The sequence below is a fragment of the Macaca thibetana genome, chromosome 11 (genome assembly GCF_024542745.1).
Source record: "Macaca thibetana thibetana isolate TM-01 chromosome 11, ASM2454274v1, whole genome shotgun sequence".
Taxonomy (NCBI): domain Eukaryota; kingdom Metazoa; phylum Chordata; class Mammalia; order Primates; family Cercopithecidae; genus Macaca; species Macaca thibetana.
The window spans coordinates 53,922,781-53,942,723 of record NC_065588.1 but is presented as its reverse complement, the minus strand read 5'-3'; the positions used below and the strand labels follow the sequence as shown (position 1 = coordinate 53,942,723).

Sequence of the window (19,943 nt, the reverse complement as noted above, 5' to 3'; positions counted from 1 at the left end):
AATACACTAAGTAAAAAAATCAGCTGGGCATGTTGGTGAGCACCTGTAGTTCCACTGCTTGGAGGCCGAGGCGGGCTTGAGTCCAGGAGGCGGAGGCTTCAGTGAGCCGAGATCACACCACTGCCCCTCAGCCTGGACAACAGAGACTCAAATCTAAAAAAAAAAAAAAAAAAAAGTCTTAATGTCTACAAAACGTGAGAAAAAGAGAGAGAATTAAAATCAGTATTTCGGTCTTCAGCTGAGGCTAAATATCACCATCATAGAATGAAATGCTGAGATATAGGAACTAATATGAAGTTCTATTAGAAAGTTTTATTATTAATATTTCATTATGAAAAAACTTTAGTTGTCATTTTTAGAAAGTGTGACAGTTATGTGCTAAAACAATTTCTCAGTAATGCCACCAAATTATTAAATAGACACTCACTTTCTTGTTTGTTTGTTTTCAAGATGGAGTCTCTTGTCATCCAGGCTGGAGTGCAATGGCATGATCTCGGCTCACTGCAACCTCCACCTCCTGGGTTCAAGCCATTCTCCTGCCTCAGCCTCTGGAGTAGCTGGGATTACACGCGCCCGCCACCATGGCCAGCTAATTTTTGTATTTTTAGTAGAGACTGGGCTTCACCATGTTGGCCAGGCTGGTCTCGAACTCCTGAGCTCAGATGATCCGCCCGCCTCTGCCTCTCAAAGCACTGAGATCATAGGCGTAAGCCACCGCACCCGGCCAACACTCGCTTTCAACTAAAGTAAATAAAGGAGTGATTTTTTTCTTTTTAGTTTTTAATTTGAAATAATTTCAAACTTAGATATTTAAAGAATACAGAGCACTCCCACATATCATTTATTCAGCTTCACCAATTTTTCACATTTGGTCACATTTTATCATTTTCTCTCTATACATAATTTTATATAATTTATAATAAAATAATGTAATTAATAATTATTAAATTAACAATAAAATATAAATTATATATTATATATACCACATATATATTATGTAAATGTGTCACATACATATTCCTATTATTTATTTTTTCTGAACAATTTGAGAGTAGATTGCAGACATCCTTCCACTTTACCCTTTAACACTTTAGGTCATATACTCTAAGAACAGGGATATTTTATTGTATACCCACAGTTATCAGCTTTGGGAAATTTAATATTTGCCATTTATCTTTTAACAAAGATAAAACAACTTTTATCTAATCAACTTTCCATATTCCAATTTGTTTTTTTAGAAAACAGAAAAGATAGGTTCTTGCTCTGTTACCCAAACTGGAGTGCAGTGGTGCAATCACAGCTCACTGCAGTCTCAAACTCCTGGGCTCAAGCAATCCTCCCACCTCAGCCTCATGAGTAGCTGGTACTACAGCCACGTGCCACCACACCCGGCTAATTTTTTTTTTATGTTTTTGTAGCCCAGCTAGGTGGCTCACACCTGTGATCCCAAAACTTTAGGAGGCCCAGGCAGAAGGATTGCTTGAGGCTAGAAGTTGGAGACCAACCTGGGCAGTATAGTAAGACTCCATTTCTACAAAAAATAAAAATAAAAATAAATTTCTGTAGAGATGAAATCTCATTATATTGCCCAGGCTGGTCTCAAAGGTCTGGTCTTAAGCAATCCTCCTACTTTGGCCTCCCAAAGTGCTGAGATTACAGGGATGAACCACCTCACCTGGCCCAAATTTTTTAAACAGTCCCCCAAAATGTCTGTTATATCACTTTTAATCTAGGATTGCATATTGCATTGAGTCGTCATGTCTCTTTAGTCTCCTTTAATCCAGAGCAGTTCTTCATTCTTTGTCTTTCAAGACCGACATTTAAAAAAATACTAGCCACTTTCTTTTTTTTTTTTTTTTGAGACAGAGTCTCAGTCTGTCACCCAGACTGGAGTGCAGTGGCGAAATCTTGGCTCCCTATAACCTTTGCCTCCCAAGTTCCAGTGATGCTCATGCCTCAGCCTCCCAAGTAGCTGGGACTACAGGTGTGAGCCACCATGCCCGGCTTATGCCCAGTTAATTTTTGTATTAAGTTTCTTTTACTTTTTTTTTCCTTGTGACAGGGTCTCACTCTGTCACCCAGGCTGAAGTGCAGTGGTGCAATCTTGGCTCACTGCAACGTCCATCTCTGGGTTCCAGGGTTCAAGCCATTCTCCTGCCTCAGCCTCCAGAGTAGCTGGGATTACAGGCACGCACCACTATGCCCGGCTAATTTTTGTAATTTTGGTAGAAACAGAGTTTCACCATGTTGGCCGGACTGGTCTCTAACTCCTGACCTCAAGTGATCTACCCACCTCGGCCTCCCAGAATGCTAGGGTTACAGGCATGAGCCACCGTGCCCAGCCTAAGTTTCTTTTATACATAGAAAATATTCCTTACTTGGAGTCTGTTTCTTTGTATTTAAAATCAAGTTATGTATTCCCAGCCAGATCACTACGTAAATGATGTCATGCTTTCTCAAGGGAGCATTTCTGGAGGCACATGATAGTCTTCTGTCCCTCATTGATGATGTTAATTTTGGCCACCAAGTCAAGGTGCAGTCTGGTTTTCCCACTGTGCAGTTACAATTTTTCCTCTTGCAACGAATAAGCCAACTATGGGGAGATACTTTAATCTATGTACATACCCTGCTTCTGTCAAACTTTCCCCCTAGAATTAGCATTCATCGATAATTCTTGCCCAAACCAACTTTTACTCTGATGCAAAATAGTTATTTTCTGACTCCATCAGCTCCCTCCACATTTATTAATTGGCATTCTCCCTTCTCCTTCATTCATTCATTTAGTTAATTAATTTTCTATGTATTATCAGGGTGGAGTCATGGATTCCTATGTTTTCAATGGTTCATAATTCATTCCTGGTCATCTCCGCTGGGGGCACCAACTAGCAACAACTAGATAAAGTATACCTGTCTTACATGTTACAAATATTTTTTTCACAGTTTGTCATTTCTCTCTTAAATTTAGTTTATGTTAATTTCTTCACTCACGTTTTTCATATAGTCAGATTTATTAATATTTCCCTTTACATCTGGCTTAGAGATATCTTCCCTACTCCAAGACCATAAACAAAACAAAAATTCCATAATTTCTTTTTTTGAGACACCGTCTCGCTCTGTCACCCAGGCTACAGTGCCATGGCACCATCTCAGCTCACTGCAGCTTCAACTTCCGGGGCTCAAGCAAGCTTCCCACTTCAACCTCCTGAGTAGTTGGACTACAGGTGTGAGCCACCTTGCTGAGCTAATTTTTAAATTTTTTGTAGAGACAGGGGTCTCACCATGTTGCCCAGGCTGGTCTTGAACTCCTGGTTTCCTGTCGCCTCAGCCTCCCAAAGTGCTGGGATTACAAGCATGAGCCACTGTGCTGACTTTCATGATTTCTTCACTACTTTTATGATTTCACCTTCAATATTAAAATATTTAATAGATTTGGAATTTTGGTGTAAGAAGGGTAGAGATTCCACTTTTCCCCCAGCTGATTTTAGTCATTTATTTGTATAAAATTCATTCATTCAAAAATCCACCACACACACACATATTTTCATAATGTTCTATATTTCTTATTATGTCCTTTTTTCCTATTGAATCTTGATGCATCTTTTATTAGAACCATGGAGCCACAGAACTCTGATTCTCAGCAGTGTGAAGTATCAAGCTGTCTATGACCTAAGGCTTCCAGGCAGAACTACCGCCAATCTGGCCTCTCTGGGGTTCCCCTCCTCCTGCAAGGTTGCACCAAGCGGCAGTTCGGGGAAATAGGCCTTTGAATTACCCAGTGTGTATCTCTTGAGTGTCTGTTAAATAAAGGGGGGCAGGGCGGGGGAGGAGGGGGAGAGGGAGGCTGTGCATCAGTCTTTGTTAGCCAGTCAGAGCGTTTATTTTCCAGGGGTTGTTTCTTTTATCTTCACCCTAACATTCAAACTTGACGTGGGTTTTAGCGCGCCCCCGCCCTACCTCCTCCCAAAGCCCTTATTTGCCCATCCTCGCCTACAAGCTCAGAACGAGCAGGCAACGGAAGGGCTGGTCTTGGGAGCAGGCGGTTGAGATGCCAGGGTTTGGAGGCTAAGGGCTGGGGGTTGTGAGCGAGGACCTTCCCGCGTCTGCTCCTCGCCCCCGCAGTTTCCTCCGCGCCCACTAGAAGGCGCCGGGGCGCTCGCATTCCCCGCGCGGAGCCGAAGCAGCCGCAACCAGCCCGGAGCCGAACCGCGCGGCGCTGCGGTGCGAAGAGCCGGGAGGCGGCCAGAGCCCTCCCCGCGCTGCCAGTGGGACACGGAGCCAGGGATCCCCGGCTTTGCCCCCGGGGCTGGGGTGCAACGGCTTCTTAACTTGGTCCTCGCGCCCCGCCAACCGCCCCCGGGCAGGAAACGCCCAGAACCACCACCGAGCCGCGCTCCACAAAAGCCCCGAGAGTTCCAAGGCGGGAGGGGTCGGGCGCGCTCCAGAGGCAGGAGGGTCCCCCACACCCTCAGGCTCACGCCCAGCTCTCCCATCGATCAGCCCCTAGCCCCATGAGGACCCTCAGGCGGGGGCTGAAAGCTGGCACAGCCCGGACCGAAATTTTGCCGCTGCCTTAGAGCGTTAGACAGGTCAGTGCCCGAGGCGGGGGGATGAGGGGCGGAGCAGGAGGCGGGAGGAGGCGCGCTTCCCGGTCCACCCTGTTCCCCGCGCCGCTTCCCGAGGCCACTCATCGGGTCACCTCCGCCGGGGGCGCCCGCCAGCACGGGCGTGATTCTGCATTTTTTCCTGACAGGCTAGGTGTGGAGCCGCCCTCCGCAGCCCACCCCAGCCCAGGTGATGCTCGGATTGAGGAGTAGGGGGCGCGCCGGCCAGGGCGGGCTGCGGGCTTCGGGACTGCCACTGCCCTAATAGAGCGGGGCTTTTCCAAAGCTCACGCACGGCCGCGTCGAAACCGCGGCATCCAAATGTCTTCAGCATTAAGATGCCAGGCCTCGGGTGTGAGAGGAAACCGAGATGCGGGAGAGGGCGAGAAGAAAGGAGGCCGGGAGACCCTGGGGCCTGAGAAGTGAGGGGAGGGGCACCGGGAAAACCGCGGCTGGCAGTGCAAATCTTAGCGCGATGTGTGGAGTGGAGAGCGCTCTTGGGAGCCGGCAGGAGCCTCTGAGGACGCGGGGGCCAAGGGCCCCATCCCTTGCCCTCCCTTCTTCCCTCCCTTTCTCACTCCCCACCCTACCCCCACCTAGGATGTGGCTGGGCCGCCGGGCCCTGTGCGCGCTGGTCCTTCTGGTCGCCTGCGCCTCGCTGGGGCTCCTGTACGCGAGCACCCGGGACGCGCCCGGCCTCCGGGCACCTCTTGCGCCGTGGGCGCCCCCGCAGAGCCCCCGCAGGCCCGAGCTGCCAGATCTTGCTCCTGAGCCCCGCTACGCACACATCCCGGTCAGGATCAAGGAGCAAGTAGTGAGGTGAGTGCCGACCGCGGCGGCGCAGCGCGGCGCTCGCTGGGGGTGGCCTGGGGGCTTTTGTTTCCTCCACTGCTGGGCTCAGATGCCTGCGTTCTCCTAACGGGTTGTGTGGAGTGAAGTGGGAGGTGGAAGTGGGAGGCTGCTGAGGCTTGGGCTAGGGAAAATCTGTTCTCCCTGAACCTTGCCATGGGGATGAGGATGGGGATGGGCGTGGGAGGTTGTGCAGTTAAGGGAGGGCCCTGAAAGACTCCCTGAGGTCCTGATTCAGGTATGAGAAGAGACTCCAGGTGGGCTGCTGGTTGGTGGGTAGGCAGCTCCTGAAATCCTAGTAATTGGCCCTGTCCTACAACTCTAAAATCCAGATTTAGGGGCTAGGTCGTCCGATCCTTGGTCCCCCTCCCAAGTACTATTTGAAGGGCAACGTCTAAGGGGATGGATCCTAGATGGACAGAATTTCAGGGCCAAGGTGTGGGGTGCTGTGTCAGTGTTTATGGGATGAATGGAGCTGTGTAGCTGGGTCTGATGACCCTTACTACTCCCTTCAGGCTGCTGGCTTGGAACAACTGCAGTTGTGAGTCCAGTGGGGGGGGCCTCCCCCTCCCCTTCCAGAAACAAGTCCGAGCCATTGACCTCACCAAGGCCTTTGACCCTGCAGAGCTGAGCGCTGCCTCTGCCACAAGAGAGCAGGAGTTCCAGGCCTTTCTGTCAAGGTACCAGCTTGAAAGAAGGGCATGACTCCACAGGAGGAGAGCAGTGATTGTGCCGGGAGGGAGAGACCCTCTCCCCCTGACTCTGCTCTGTCCTCTCCTTCCTCCACTGCCAGGAGCCAGTCCCCAGCTGACCAACTGCTCATAGCCCCTGCCAACTCCCCGCTCCAGTACCCCCTACAAGGTGTGGAAGTTCAGCCCCTCAGGAGCATCTTGGTGCCAGGTAGGGAGGAGGGTCCCAGAGGATGACCTCAGCCACAGTGAGGGTGGCAGAGCCCGAGGCTGGGTGGGGAAGAATGGGAGATGATTGGAATGGGAGGTGGGAACCTCTGATGAAAGAGGGACTTAAGCTCAAAAGGGGGCTTAGGAGGTGGGAGGTGAGGACAGAAGGGACTCTAGGAATTTCAGAAGACTGTAACTGGGGAGTTTTGGGGGAAAGAATCTATTCTTTTCTGACTAACCATTGGTTAGGTGGTGGGCAGGGCAGGCCATAGGGCAAGCTTTGATGGGAAGGGCTCAAAAATCAGTCACTGTAGGCTATGTTACAGTGTGCCCTGCTGAGGCCTCAATAAGAAGAATGGGTGGAAAGTTCTCTATTGTGTGTGGTGACAGCAGGGAGAGAAAATGAGAAAGAATTCAGGGCTGCCTATGTGATTCTGATCCCTGCTTCCATTCTCCTAGGGCTGAGCCTTCAGGCAGCTTCTGGTCAGGAGGTATACCAGGTGAGAGAAAACAGGAAGGGAAGGAGGCCAAGTAGGCATCAAGAATGCTGAGAAGGAGGCAGGGCTACTAAGGGAAGGATGGACGAATCAGGGAGGCAAGAAGTGGGTCTGAGGCCTAACCCTGCACTCTCCAATCCCCTCCTAGGTAAACCTGACTGCCTCCCTAGGCACCTGGGACGTGGCAGGGGAAGTGACTGGAGTGACTCTCATTGGAGAGGGGCAGGCAGATCTCACCCTTGTCAGCCCAGGGCTGGACCAACTCAACAGGCAACTACAACTGGTCACTTACAGCAGCCGAAGCTACCAGACCAACACAGCAGACACAGGTGTGAGGCCTGGGTGGGGAGAGGGGCAGGCTGGGCAAACAGAGAAGAACCAGAAAGGCTGGAGTGGGCAAATGGCAGAGGGCATGGGAGGCATCTGGTCTATGGCCAGAGCTGTCCTGCCACACAATGAGTGCTTCAACTGGACCAGCAGGGCCAGAGAGGGAGAAAAGGGGCCTTTGTTCATCTGGGGCTGGAGCAGGCCAGAGGGAAACCCGAGCTTTGGGTGTGTCTCCCCTTTAGGCCAACCATGGGGGCCCCAGGAAGAGACGTGTCTAAGGAGTTAGAAGACTATATTTCCAACCCACCCCTTACTGGAGGACAAAGCCCTTTACTTTCCTGAGTTCCCATTTCTCTTCAACAAAAGGGGCCTAAGAGCCCTCCTGCTTCTCCCCAAAGCTGGTTTGTTGCACTGAGTTTGCTTCGACCTTAGGGCCTTTGCACTTGCGGTTTTCTCAGCCCGGAATGCTCTTCCCCAGATTTTTGCAGACTGGCTCCTTCTTGTCGTTTAGATCTCAGCTCAAATGTCTCCTCTTCACTATTACATTACTTATTTGTCTTATTTTCCATTCAATACTTACCAGTATCTGAATTTTTTAATTTACTTAGTCTGGCACCAGACTGACTAGGTTGCTATCAGTTTTGTTGCTTAATAGTTGTGTAAATGTGGCAAGTTACTTTTCTGTGTCTCAGCTTCTTTTTCTGTTGTAGGAATCTACTTAATAGGGCTATCATGAAGATAAAATGAGTTCATATATTTAAGGTAATTTTTTAACAGGTCTGGCACATAGTAAGTGCTCAATAAAGGTTAGCTTTTACTTAAAATTTTCTTTATTGTTTTTCTCCTACCCATTAGAATGTAAGTTCCATGAAGGTATGAACCTTGTGTTTTTTTCCACCAAGGCCTAGAAAGGTGGGACACAGAGTAGGCACTTAAATATTGATTGGCTGAAAACAGAATGTTGCCCCACCCTTCAGGGTCAAACGCCATGTCCTTTCTTCCCAGTCCGGTTCTCCACCGAGGGACATGAGGCTGCTTTCACCGTCCGCATAAGACACCCACCCAACCCTCGGCTGTACCCACCTGGGTCTCTACCCCAGGGAGGTGAGGCTGGTAGGGGCAGGGACATACTAGATCCAGTATTGGTGGGGAGCAAGTAGAGAGAGGGCAGTCCTGGGAAGGGATATCTACCTGTTCCCCTCTCCCAACTCGCCTTGTCTGCACCCAACCCTGTGCCCTCAATCTCAGCCCAGTACAACATCAGCGCTCTAGTCACGATTGCCACCAAGACCTTCCTCCGTTATGATCGGCTACGGGCTCTCATCACCAGTATCCGCCGCTTCTACCCAACGGTTACCGTGGTCATCGCCGACGACAGTGACAAGCCAGAGCGCGTTAGTGGCCCCTACGTGGAACACTATCTCATGCCCTTCGGCAAGGTGTGCAGCTAGCAGGCTGAACGGCAGGCCAGAGGACTCCCGCAGTGGGTGCGCCCTCAATCTGCAGCCTCCAGGGTAGTGATTCGAGGACCACCTGCCTCAGAATCATGGGGTGCCTGTTAAGCATGAGGCTTCCTGGAATGTAAGCTTCGTGGGAGCAGGAAATTCTCTCTGCATTCTTAGAATGGTGCTTAGTGCATAATGGCATTCAATAAAATAGCTGATGAATGAATAAATAAATGCACACAGAAATTAAACGCATTCCGAGACCACTGACTTGGAACCTCTGTGGGGGATCTGCATTTTTTTTTACCTAGCTTCTGGCCATTCGAAAGCACTCAAAAGTCTGGAGAAGAATACAAGCTGAGAAGGGTCGGGGGAGAGAAAGAAAGGTGGCAGAGGGCCATGTCCTATTTCTGCAGCCTCCCCAACCACACACACCTTTCCGCCAGGGCTGGTTCGCAGGCCGGAACCTGGCCGTGTCCCAAGTAACCACCAAGTACGTGCTGTGGGTGGACGACGACTTCGTCTTCACCGCGCGGACGCGGCTGGAGAGGCTTGTGGACGTGCTGGAGCGGACGCCCCTGGACCTGGTAGGGCAGGGGCCGTAGGATGTGGGGGTGGAGAAGGGCCTTGAACAGGCTAAGGCCACAGTGGGGACGCTGCGGCCAGGAACGGCGAGCCCTGGGACAGAGAGAGGACCACGAAGTGGGGCCTGGGGACTGTCTGGGTCTTGCAAGGGTGAAGCGGAAGAGGATGGGGCAGGGGTACCCCCGAAGGCACCAGAGCGCAGACCTTGCCCCCTTCGGGTGCCCGATCCCCGGCTGCCTGGAGCCAGCCTCCCTCTCCCTGCAGGTGGGGGGCGCAGTGCGCGAGATCTCCGGCTTCGCCACCACTTACCGGCAGCTGCTGAGCGTGGAGCCCGGTGCCCCAGGCCTCGGGAACTGCCTCCGGCAAAGGCGCGGCTTCCACCACGAGCTCGTCGGCTTCCCAGGCTGCGTGGTCACCGACGGCGTGGTTAACTTCTTCCTGGCGCGGACTGACAAGGTGCGCGAGGTCGGCTTCGACCCCCGCCTCAGCCGCGTGGCTCATCTGGGTGAGTGGCGCCCCCTCCCGGTCGACCCTGGCAGGAACCCCACAGGGAGCTGGCGCACCCGCCTCTCCTAGGCTGCACCCGCGCCCAGCCGCCACCGGGAACTCTAGAACAGTTCTGCAATGATGTACCAAGACCTGCACCTGGACGACAGACAGCTCCCACCCTCTCCCAGCCCCGCATACCCTTTAAATCTCTATTCCCAGCACAACCGCTGGGCCCCTCCTCCCCGCCCGCGTAAGCTTCCCGGTCACTGTTGCCGCCACCCCTACTCTACTCCCAGCGCTTCCCCTAGTTCAGACCATAGTCGGTGCAACCCATCTGGCGTTTATTTAACCTCTGGGAGTGGGGGTAGGTTTTTCCATTTTCAAAGCACAAGTATATTGACTCCATTTACACAAGAGTAAAACTGAGACCCAGGGAGTTGATTTACTTGCTCAAGGTCCTTAGAAACAAGCCTTTGCACACACACTTTCCACACCCTAAATTTGAGAGTTCTCCCTTACCGGTCGGCGTTCTGCACCCTTGGGATCCCTCACTGTGTACTCCCCTCCACCCCCAGAATTCTTCTTGGATGGGCTTGGTTCCCTTCGGGTTGGCTCCTGCTCCGACGTCGTGGTGGATCATGCATCCAAATTGAAGCTGCCTTGGACATCAAGGGATGCCGGGGCAGAGACTTACGCCCGGTACCGTTATCCAGGATCACTGGATGAGAGCCAGATGGCCAAACACCGGCTGCTCTTCTTCAAACACCGGCTGCAGTGCATGACCTCCCAGTGATGGCCCACAGGGGATTTCTGACTCTCAGGCTGGGCCTGCCTCCTTGTCCCTGCCAGGAATTTCCAACAAACCCCATCCACCCTGTGAGCACTCTACTGGCAGTCCCTGAGCCTCTAGTTCCTCACTCTTCCTTTTCAGAACCTTATGCCCAATAGGGGTTGTCCTGGTGACACCCCTCCTTTTTCGAGTGCCCAGAGGCCTGGTGGAGCCATAACCTCTCCCGCAGCCAGTGCCAAGTCCTCCCCCTCCCCATTCTCATGGGGCAGGAAATGGGGGGATCACTTTCCAAGTGCCAAAGAGCCCAGGGGGACTCTAAGAACCTAAGGTGGAAACACTGTCCTCTCATCTTCTTGGGACTGAGGGGGTGGGGAAGTTCCCCAACACATAATCCCAAGACTGTACCCCTCACCCGCATCTTCAGATCCAGTACTCTGTGTACCTGCTCCAGCCCCACCCCCACAGAGATAACTTGCGGCACTGGGGCTGGGGTGAGGGCCGGTGAACACATGGTGAAAGCCATTCTTAGTTGTGTCTCTGCAATGCTGTGGGCACAAAAGACAGAGCACCAGAGTCCCTGTGCAAACACCTAGACTCGCTTCATGGATTCCAAAGCTCTCAGCTTCATTTTATTAGTTACGTTAGGTAAGGGAGCTCAAGGTCATGGTCCTCATCACACACATGTCATCGGGGCCCTCTGCACTCCACATGATGAGGTCAGACCCACACTGTGCAAATCTTTGAGTCAGTGAGCTGGAGACGAGAGGAGACATGTCAGGAATAGATTAGGCACCCTCTCCCTTGATGAAATGTGGCAGTCCTCTCAGGGGTACCCCACCTGCTTAGGGATCTGAGTTCTTCAGTTCCTCACCCATAGCTCAGCTTGGGCTCCCTGAGTTGGTCTTCAATCCACTATTCATTCCATCCCCACCCTTTTCTTCTTGATCTTCCTCCGCAGACCCTTTCCCAAACCCCTCTCCCTGAGTCTCCAGCCACTTACCCCTGCCTCACTTGCCGCAGCCCAGTGCCTCCTGGCTCTCGCTCCTGGTGCTACTGCCCCTTACCAGGCTCCCCAGGGCATAAGCAGCTGCATCCTGCACACTCACAAACAGCTGATCTGGGGTCACCCTGTCCAGGAGTCCTGCCCGAGTCAGTGTCCCCAGCACCGAGGCTATGTGGGGAGGGTGTCAGGCTCTGAGACCCTCAGTCCACACCGGGTCCTTTTCCCTCCCGCAGGTGTCCAGTCATTGCCCAGACACTGGGTCCCACTCTTCACACATCTCACCATTACACTGAGCCAGGAGGAGGTGGATCCTAGCATCTCGACATCGGCTGGCCAGCTGCAGGGATGGGGCAAAGGGGTTAAGATCAGAGGGTATGAGTTACATGCTAAGGGGTTTCTCCTCAACCTGCCCTCTCCCTCACCTTCACCACTTCTCTGGCCCCAGCAGCATCTGCAAAGGTGACACCACTGAAGTCTAGGACCACTACCCTGACAGGCTCAGCAACTAGAATGGGAGAAGACAGGAGTACCCAAGTGCCACCATGCAACATGCCCAAATCTTCCTTCTTGTCACCCCATCTTACCTGCAACAGTTGGGCCATCTGGCTTTGAAGTCTCCTATGAGTAAAGAAGGGCAGTCACCACAACCGAGACACAGCATGAACATGCACCCCTTGAGCACAAGGATCCCCCTCAGAACGCCCACCTGCCTCCCACTCCCCGAGGATCCACATCCCTCCTAAACCAAGCTCCCTCACCTTTTCTCCTTCTCCAAGCCCCAGGTGCCACTCCAGGTTGCGGCGAAACTGCCCACGGGTCCCAAAGTACAGTGGTGTTGGATAGCTCAGGATGCAGAGCCCTGGGACCTGGAGGAGCTAAGAGGTCAGAGGGTCAGAGAAACATCTGGGGCTAATCTTCCTTTCCTTCTTTGGCTGCAGCCCACCCACCTTGTGGCTTCCTCTGAGTGGCCTGTAGAGCTCTGTTCCCTCAGCCTGTCCAAGTGCCAGGCACTGCACCCTAGGGAAGAAGGTGGGGCCAGATTTCCAGCTTAGCCTGGCCTGGCTGGAGAGTCACCCCAAGCACCTCATTCTCTCCCCTGCCCTGACCTCAACTCCACTCATCTCTATGCCCACCTCTGGGTGCGGCAGACCACAGTCATCATGGAGAAGACAACACCCACAGCCAGGCCCAAATCCACATTCAGGGTCACTACAGCCACCCAGGTGACCATCCACACAGCCTGCAGGACAGGGATAAGGGTGGATTGCCCAAAAGAAAAGGCAGGCCATCACTGCTGGGGAAAGAGATCCAGGGCAGTGATTACCAAGGCAAGTGATGGGGAGAGATGACCCAGGAAGAAGCAGAAAGCATGACAGAGGGAAAGAACAGGTTGATTCAATGGGACACACACCAAATGTAATGACCTGCACCAGTTGGGAAGTTACAAATATTCAGGTCCAAGGGGTTCAAACCCCATCCTTTCCCTTGCCTGTGAGTAAAGCGTATTAGGAGTTACATTTGTTGGGGGAGTGGGTGGGTTGCAGAACTTAGGACCAGGACAGTTAGCTTTGGTTCAGGGCAGAGGCTGGGGATGCTAAGAAGATGGGAGGGGGCCACCTGGGGGTAATGGCATTTCTCACAAAGTCCACACGACTGATGTGCCATAGTTGTGGAAGTTCCTGCATCTGGAAGAACATCTGCCGCATGCTGGAGATGTTGATGCAAGCCAGGACAGCCTTGAGGCAGAGGAGGTGGGCTGACTACCTCGATGTCCTGGAATACAGCCACCCCTCCCAGCCATGCTCATGCCTCCTCTGCTCCTTACCTTGGGCAGATAGTAAAAGAAGGGCCCCAGCCACAGCAGCACCGACAGGACCACTATGCAGGAGAAGAGGCCTGCCAGCTAGAGGGAAGGAGGGATGGGTGCAAAAAAAGGAAGGGAGTCTCCCACCCCCACATGAGAGCTGGTCTCCCTGCCCACTCTGCCTTATCTTCCTCAGAAGTCTCCCTTCTCCCAAATCTCCTTCTACACATCCCCCTTCTTAATATTCTGCCGTTCACATCTAACCCTCCCCTCCCCCCAATTAATTAAATGCCCATTATTCACCAGTCTCCCTGTAGATGTCTGTTGTTCAAGTTCCCCAGTTTTGCAGCCCACCTCCACCTTAAAAGCCACTGTTGGGTTACCCTATAAGCAGGCTCACCACGTGCTTAGGGCACCAGCAAAGTAAGGGAAACCAAAATTATTAGGGGGAGACTTTGATATGTGATATTCCTTTTAAAAAGACAATGTCATTGTGTGAAAAAAATAATTTTATCTCAAGTTTATTTTATAGTTTTGTGTTTTTATTTTGAACCATATCTGGGGCACCATAAACTTTTTCAGTGCTTAGAGCCTACAGAGGTCTTACTGGAACATTGTTGTCTTCCATCTCTCCTATAATTCCATCCCCTTGCTACCCTTTCTCACAGATCCCCAGTCTTCTCTATATAGGTGCCACCTGGGTATCTAACCATCTTCCACCTGTTTCTCCAGCACCACCACTTTGCCTGGATGGCCCATCCTTTCTCCTCATCCAAGGATGCCCTCTTACCTGTGTTTTCCCACCAGCATCCACCAGTAGACTGGTGGTGGCCAGCGTAGCCGAGTTGGGAAAGCAAGAGAAGAGGGAGGAGATGAGGTTGGAGGCACCATGTGCCAGGAGCTCCTGGAGGGATGCAGTGAGATGAAGTGGGAGAGACAAAGGCATGGTGGGAAGTCAAATGAGAGGGTTGGGGTCCACAGTCAGAGTCCCACCTGGTTGGAGTCAATAGTGTAGCTATACTTGTCTGCATAGATGGAGGCCAGGGAGGCGGACACCGCAAAAGTAACCAGTGCGATGGGCAGCGAGTCAGCCAGAATCCTGGGCAGCTCAGCCAGGTTGGGGAGGAGGGGTTGGGGAAATCTGGAGAGGGAGGGATCCATGGTGAGGAGGAGTTGGGTGCTTCAGTGAGATAAGGAAAGCAAAGAAAATGGGGGGTGGAGATAAGAAGAAGTGTTAGGTGGGAGAGGTGGGAGAAGAGAAAGCCGGCGTCTTTTCATTCTGTCTTACCCTCCAGGCAACAGCCCCACTATCTGGACATGGTATCTTGTGTCCAGAGAAGAGGTGAAGCAGAGCACGGAGGCCAGAAGCACCTGAGAAAGAGAGCAAAATGAAGGCATGGGAAGAGATGGGGTCCCTGGCAGAAGCTAGAAGGGGCTGACCATGAGAGAGGACCATAATGCAGGTCTAGCTGGTTGCAGGAGCCCAGCACCTGGGGGAGCAGGGATGTGTTTGGGATGGGGGCCTGACAACTGATTTGGAGTGTGGAGCTGGGAAAGAGGGATGACATATGCCTGAGGCCACAGAGCGCTGGAGCCACCAAAGATGGTGGATATGAAGAGATGCCACTGAGCCTTCCAAAGAGGGAAGCTGGACGATATCTAGTGATATACTGGCATCTGTGGAGACGCGGAACGTTTATTTAGTGGGGTAGAGAGAGAAATGTCAGTGGAGGGTGGAGAGGAAGATGCACTGTGAATTACAGGGAAGGACCCTGGTGAGGACAGGTGTCAGAGAAGGTGCTGTGACCAGCAAGACCTCAAGGGAGCGCTGTAGGATGGTAGAAGGAACTCCAAGAGGTGTAGGGGGTGCTCCGTGAGAGAGGTGGGACAGTGTCGAGGGGGACTGTGGAAGGTCAAAGCATCCTCCTGCAGGAGGCCAGGGAAAGTGAGTGTGAGCTGGCCCTCTGTTCCGTGGCCTCTCTGCACTCCACCAGGGGGCGGCAGCGGCCACTTCCCACAGGACAGCAGGGTCTGTGCGAGCAGGGGACCGGCGCGCACGGCCGTCCTCACCATGACGACTTCCCCCGGGATCGGCGTGGGTAACCGGTCTCGGAATCTCACGTTCAATTCCTTGACCGGCACGAGCAGCGCCAGGCTGAGCGCCGAGATGGTCAGTTCGGCCGGACTGCTCCGGGGCAGCGCAGTCAGCACGGCGGCCAGCGTCTGCGGGCAGGGGCTGTGAGCAGAGGGCCCCTTGCCAGGGTTCATGCGCCCCGGCGCGGGCCCCCCAGAGCGAGGCCCTCTCTCTCCAGTGCCACCAGGGCTTCTACCTCCGCAGCGCCCTCGGTCAGCCACGTGGCTCCAATTTCCTTTCCTGCGCCCTTGTCACACACTACCCCTCCACCCTCCGTCCTTCCTCCCTTTTCGAATTTCCCTATTCCCGGGACCTCTAGAAGCCCCTTCTCCTTTCTTCTCCCACCCCCACCTTGAAGAGAGAGAAGCAGCCGATCTGGCGCGGGAGGGACAACCCCAAGAGGCTCGGCAGCTGGGACACGAGCACGTGCAGCGCGACCCCGCTGGTCAGCGCCTTGACAACAGGCTCGGACAAAAAGGTGGACAGGACGCCGAGTTGCAGCACGAACATCCCCAGCTGCGGAGAAGACGTGCAGTCACCAACTAGAGGAGGAGCAAACCAACCCCGCGCACCTCCGCCCTCCCGAACCCAAGCTGAAGGCTGGTCCCTCCCTCTCCCCCTGCCCAATTTCCCGGGCCCCCCAGCAAGGATCCCCCGGGATCCTCCCCTGGTCCTCCCTCACCATCAGCGCCCCGCTCCCGAAGGCCACGGCTGCGGCTACCCCAACCCGCTGAGCGTCCAACTGCTCCTTCTCGGTTCCGCTCAGGTTCCCCACAAGGGGTTCTGGCACCAGCCGCTCAACGGCCGAGCCTGTCATGAGGCTGAGTATGGCGAAAGTTCCTGCAGCCGGGGGACAAATACAGACATCACCAGCTGTGCAGCCCTGGGCAGGGCAACAGCTCAGGCTCCACGCCCTGGGGCCGAAATGCTGCTGCCAGACTCCGCTCTCCAAGAAGGCTGCTGCCCGGTCAAGACTGTGGCGCGAAGAGCTGCACCAGCCGGCAAAAACTACTCCCTCCTGCAGATTCTCTGCCTACTGCGCGCCCCTTTTGGGGACCATGCACCTATTCTTCCCCTTTCAAGTCCCTGAGATGTTCATTTTAACCAAATTTCATAGGGGAAAAAAGTTCAGGTAAACTCCCACCTCTTTGCACCCACTCTAGCTAGCTTTGCCTAGGTCAGTTTCCTAGCAGGACTGGGCAAGGAGGGAGGTGAAGATGGGAGAGGTGAACAGGGAAATGAGGAAGAAGGGAAATAACAGCCCCTGTCCATTTTCATCCCACAGGGAAGAAGAGTCATTGGAAGTTCCTGGTCACTCACCTGTGGACAGGTGTCTCCCAGTACCCAGCAAGCTGTAGATGAGGACGGGGAAGAAAGAAGTGTAGAGTCCAAACACCGGGGGCACGGAGGCCAGGAGAGCAAAGGCCATGCCTGGGATAGAAGTGGATGGAAAGGTGTGCTGTGGGGAGGGGGCCTTGTCCAACCTCCAGGACTTAAACGCCCTTCTCAGGCTCTTAGGGGCTGGCATCAAGGATGCTAAATCATGCCTCATGAGGGAACTGAGGGGCTAATGGGCCTCAGTGGGCGATCATGGGGCAGACAAGGTCAGGAACGCTGTGGCCAAGTCCTGGGGGCCAGACGTTGTGCCTCTCTCCAGTTCTCTGAGCCAGAACCTGTCCAAGGCTTCTTGCAGGATTGTGCAGATGAGGGGAGGTGGGGGTGGGGATCTGATGGAGCTCCACAGTCCTTACCCCAAACTTGGCCTCATATCCCTCTCTCCTACCCGCAGCGGCAGGAACCCACCATCTGCTCCTGGATTCCCAGCTCCCTAAGCCTCCTCCCGGAAGCCCTCTAGAGCTTGTGCTCCAGACAGACTGCTGTTAAGGCCTCTCACCCTGGGGCACGTGTACGATGCCCACGGTCACTCCGGCCACCGCATCTCCGAGCAGCCAGGCCCGCCAGCGGTAATGGGGCAGCCAGTGCAGCGGAGGCAGCAGAGCCTGTAGCAGGCGCCACGCCCCCGTCCCGGAACAAGCGCGAGCCCGCAGCCTCCACAGCCCGAAGAGCCGGGGAAAGCGGCGCTCTGCAGGTAGCTCCGGTTCCTGCTCTTCGCCCCCGAAGAGCTGATGGAACCGAGCCTCGGTGAGAGCTTCCCTGAGCCTGGTTCCCAAGGGGTACTTAAGGTCAGAGGTGTCCCCCGCGCCTGGGTAGGTCCTGGTGCCCTGAATCCCGCTCATTTTGCCCTTGGCCACCTCCAACTCCGCCCCGTCTTAAATACTCCTCCGCCAGCTAAGCCCTGAGTCCCGCCTCCCACGAAGCAGGGTCCAATCCGGCCCTGAGGACACCCTTTTTTGAGGACCTTCTCCAGTCTGGCGAGAGCCGCGGCTTGGAGAAGGAGAGTCTCTATGTTAGGGGTTTCTGCAGACATCCTTGGCCAGATCCGATCGCTGGCTCTGGGGTGGCTGTGGAAATGTGTAGAGATTAGAGAGAGAGAAGCCGAAAGGCAAGCGCACCCCGACACTCAACACCCGCTATTTACCTCTCCTTAGACTTTTCACTTCACTCCCGGTTCCTTTCCCCATCCGCACCTTGGGAGGAGAGAGAGGCTGGTTCCTCTTGGGTCCTTCCCTGAGCCACTACATTCTCCCAGCCAGAGCAAAAAGTTCAGCACCCATCCCGAACTTCACCCAGACCCACATCTTCATGGGGCACAGCTGGCTCCAAGAAGCAGTTTCATGTCCTACTGACATGGAATGCAGACACATGTATTGATTGGACAGGGATAATGACAGAACCTGAACCCACACCTTTGTGAGGAGCGGCTGGGCCTAGTTCAGGGCCTCAGGGGAAATATTGAACCCACAGGAAATTTTTTTCTTAGGAACCAAAAAAACGGAAGCACCATTTATCACATTCAAATGCTTTTCACAGGCCAGGGGCAATGGCTTATGTCTGTAATCTCAGCACTTTGTGAGGCCGAAGCAGGTGGATCACCTGAGGTCAGGAGTTTGAGACCAGCCTGACCAACATGGTGAAACCCTGTCTCTACTAAAAGATACAAAAATTAGCTGGGCATAATGGCAGGTGCCTGTAATCCCAAGCTACTCGGGAGGCTGAGGCAGGATAATCGCTTGAACCCAGGAGGTGGAGGTTGCAGTGAGCTGAGATGGAGCCACTGCATTCAAACCTGGGTGACAGAGCGAGACTCCATCTCAAAAAAAAAAAAAAAAAAGCAAATGCTGTTCACAAAGTAGGCATTCAAAAGCACATACGTGGTTAAACAAAGTGCAAAGGAATCAGTCACCCACCTCATGTGTACCTATGGTTCCTAAACAAATACAAAGATTCTAACTCCAGAATCCTGCTGTTGGCCACGATCCCCTCCTCCATTCGCAAGAATCTTCGGCACCCCTCCCCATGATCCTCTGGTCCCCCAGTCCATGACCCCAAAGCCCTGGGGGTGGGGTGCACTGAGGGTGGGTCTCCCCTCTTCAATTCCTCCTATTGTTCCACAGAAGTCTTATCTAGGCGCTATGTCCTGTCCCTCCCTTAGGAATCCCTCCCCCTATTGTCAGCCAAAGGGACCTCGGGCCCACAGGGAGGCTCCAGCTCTCCTCCTCACCCTCCCACCCCAGCAATCTATTGTCTGTTGAGGAAACCCAAGTGCACGTGACTGAGCCCAAGGGACCAACGGATACAGTGGACTCGGAGATGCATAAGGACCCAGGACGGCATCTGGACATGGCTGCGTGAATGTTTGGCTCGCTCTGGTCCAGCAGCTCTCCCAGAAGTTGGGAGGGGCGAAGATCCCCTTGGGCTGTCCCTTCTTGGGTCCATGGCTTGAAGAAGAATCCCCTTCTGCTCACTATGAACATGGCTTATGACCTCACAGAGAGCAAAGATAAGGAGACCCAGTGCCAGGAAAAGGCTGCAGCCCCCAGGATCCTCTCCACCTTCCCATCTTCCCTCAGCTGAACATGGCAGCCTCAGAAGCAAAGGTACATTGGCATTTTGTGCTTTAGTATCTGGGTGTTGGGGGAACGGTGAGAAGTCACACTGCATTGGGCTTTCTGGTGGGGTCTAGACAAGAGGGTGGGTAGGGAAAAAGAAGGGCTGGGTAAAGATGATACATCAAGAATCTAGGGCTGGCCAGGTGCAATGGCTCATGGCTGTAATCCCAGCACTTTGGGAGGGCAAGACAGGTGGACCACTTGAGCCCAGGAGTTCAAGACCAGCCTGGGCAACATAATGAGACCCTAACTCTACAAAAAAAAAAGAAGAAGAAGAAGAAGAATCTAGGGCTTTCCAGTGGTTCCATGCCTCAGTCTTTGTCCCTCAACTGCTGCAACTGCAGTTGAGGGATAAAGATAGCAACATCTTTTATCTTACACCCTGTCCCCTTCTCCTTTCACCAGACCCCCTCCTCCAATGGCTGGGGCCAACTGGTCTCTTCCATATCACTTCACCCCACCTACCCCGACTACGGCCTCCCCTTCCCTCTGCCAAGACAGCAGCCTCAG

The 19,943-nt window shown here is 53.5% G+C and overlaps 2 protein-coding genes across 3 annotated transcripts; one reads left to right on the top strand and one right to left on the bottom strand.

Moving 5' to 3' along the window:
* The first annotated feature begins 4,155 nt into the window (after positions 1-4,155).
* Positions 4,156-10,759, top strand: B4GALNT1 (beta-1,4-N-acetyl-galactosaminyltransferase 1). 2 transcript variants are annotated; one of them, XM_050747300.1, is made up of 11 exons: positions 4,156-4,586; positions 5,202-5,420; positions 5,966-6,130; positions 6,244-6,350; positions 6,809-6,849; positions 6,995-7,175; positions 8,179-8,277; positions 8,422-8,612; positions 9,065-9,205; positions 9,468-9,708; positions 10,268-10,759. In XM_050747300.1, exons 2-11 carry the CDS (start codon positions 5,203-5,205, stop codon positions 10,483-10,485), a joined length of 1,602 nt encoding a protein of 533 aa, XP_050603257.1. In that variant the 5' UTR covers positions 4,156-4,586; position 5,202; the 3' UTR covers positions 10,486-10,759. The 2 variants fall into 2 exon arrangements, with proteins under 2 accessions (XP_050603257.1, XP_050603256.1); XM_050747299.1 differs by lacking the exon at positions 4,156-4,586 and having other exon boundaries at positions 4,628-5,420.
* A 730-nt stretch (positions 10,760-11,489) lies between these two features.
* Positions 11,490-18,731, bottom strand: LOC126930415 (solute carrier family 26 member 10-like). Its single transcript, XM_050747380.1, has 18 exons — positions 17,963-18,731; positions 17,318-17,885; positions 16,744-16,854; positions 16,106-16,263; positions 15,775-15,939; positions 15,360-15,512; positions 14,578-14,660; positions 14,283-14,430; positions 14,080-14,193; positions 13,311-13,388; positions 13,126-13,221; positions 12,619-12,725; positions 12,433-12,502; positions 12,244-12,360; positions 12,070-12,103; positions 11,908-11,990; positions 11,768-11,822; positions 11,490-11,653 (listed from the first exon to the last, which is right to left on the bottom strand). Exons 2-18 carry the CDS (start codon positions 17,658-17,660, stop codon positions 11,490-11,492), a joined length of 2,079 nt encoding a protein of 692 aa, XP_050603337.1. The 5' UTR covers positions 17,661-17,885; positions 17,963-18,731.
* Positions 18,732-19,943: the final 1,212 nt, after the last annotated feature.

What these genes read in the sequence shown, in the direction of transcription:
- B4GALNT1 (XM_050747299.1), top strand. Translation starts at nt 4,972, where the DNA reads ATGCGGGAGAGGGCGAGAAGAAAGGAGGCCGGGAGACCCTGGGGCCTG. An exon ending in ATCTCATGCCCTTCGGCAAG is followed by an intron (nt 8,613 to 9,064) that starts GTGTGCAGCTAG and finishes CCTTTCCGCCAG; the next exon opens with GGCTGGTTCGCAGGCCGGAA. An exon ending in CAGCCGCGTGGCTCATCTGG is followed by an intron (nt 9,709 to 10,267) that starts GTGAGTGGCGCC and finishes CTCCACCCCCAG; the next exon opens with AATTCTTCTTGGATGGGCTT.
- LOC126930415 (XM_050747380.1), bottom strand. Translation starts at nt 17,660, where the DNA reads ATGAGCGGGATTCAGGGCACCAGGACCTACCCAGGCGCGGGGGACACC. An exon ending in TCTTTTACTATCTGCCCAAG is followed by an intron (nt 13,222 to 13,310) that starts GTAAGGAGCAGA and finishes CTCTGCCTCAAG; the next exon opens with GCTGTCCTGGCTTGCATCAA. An exon ending in GGGCCAGAGAAGTGGTGAAG is followed by an intron (nt 11,823 to 11,907) that starts GTGAGGGAGAGG and finishes CCATCCCTGCAG; the next exon opens with CTGGCCAGCCGATGTCGAGA.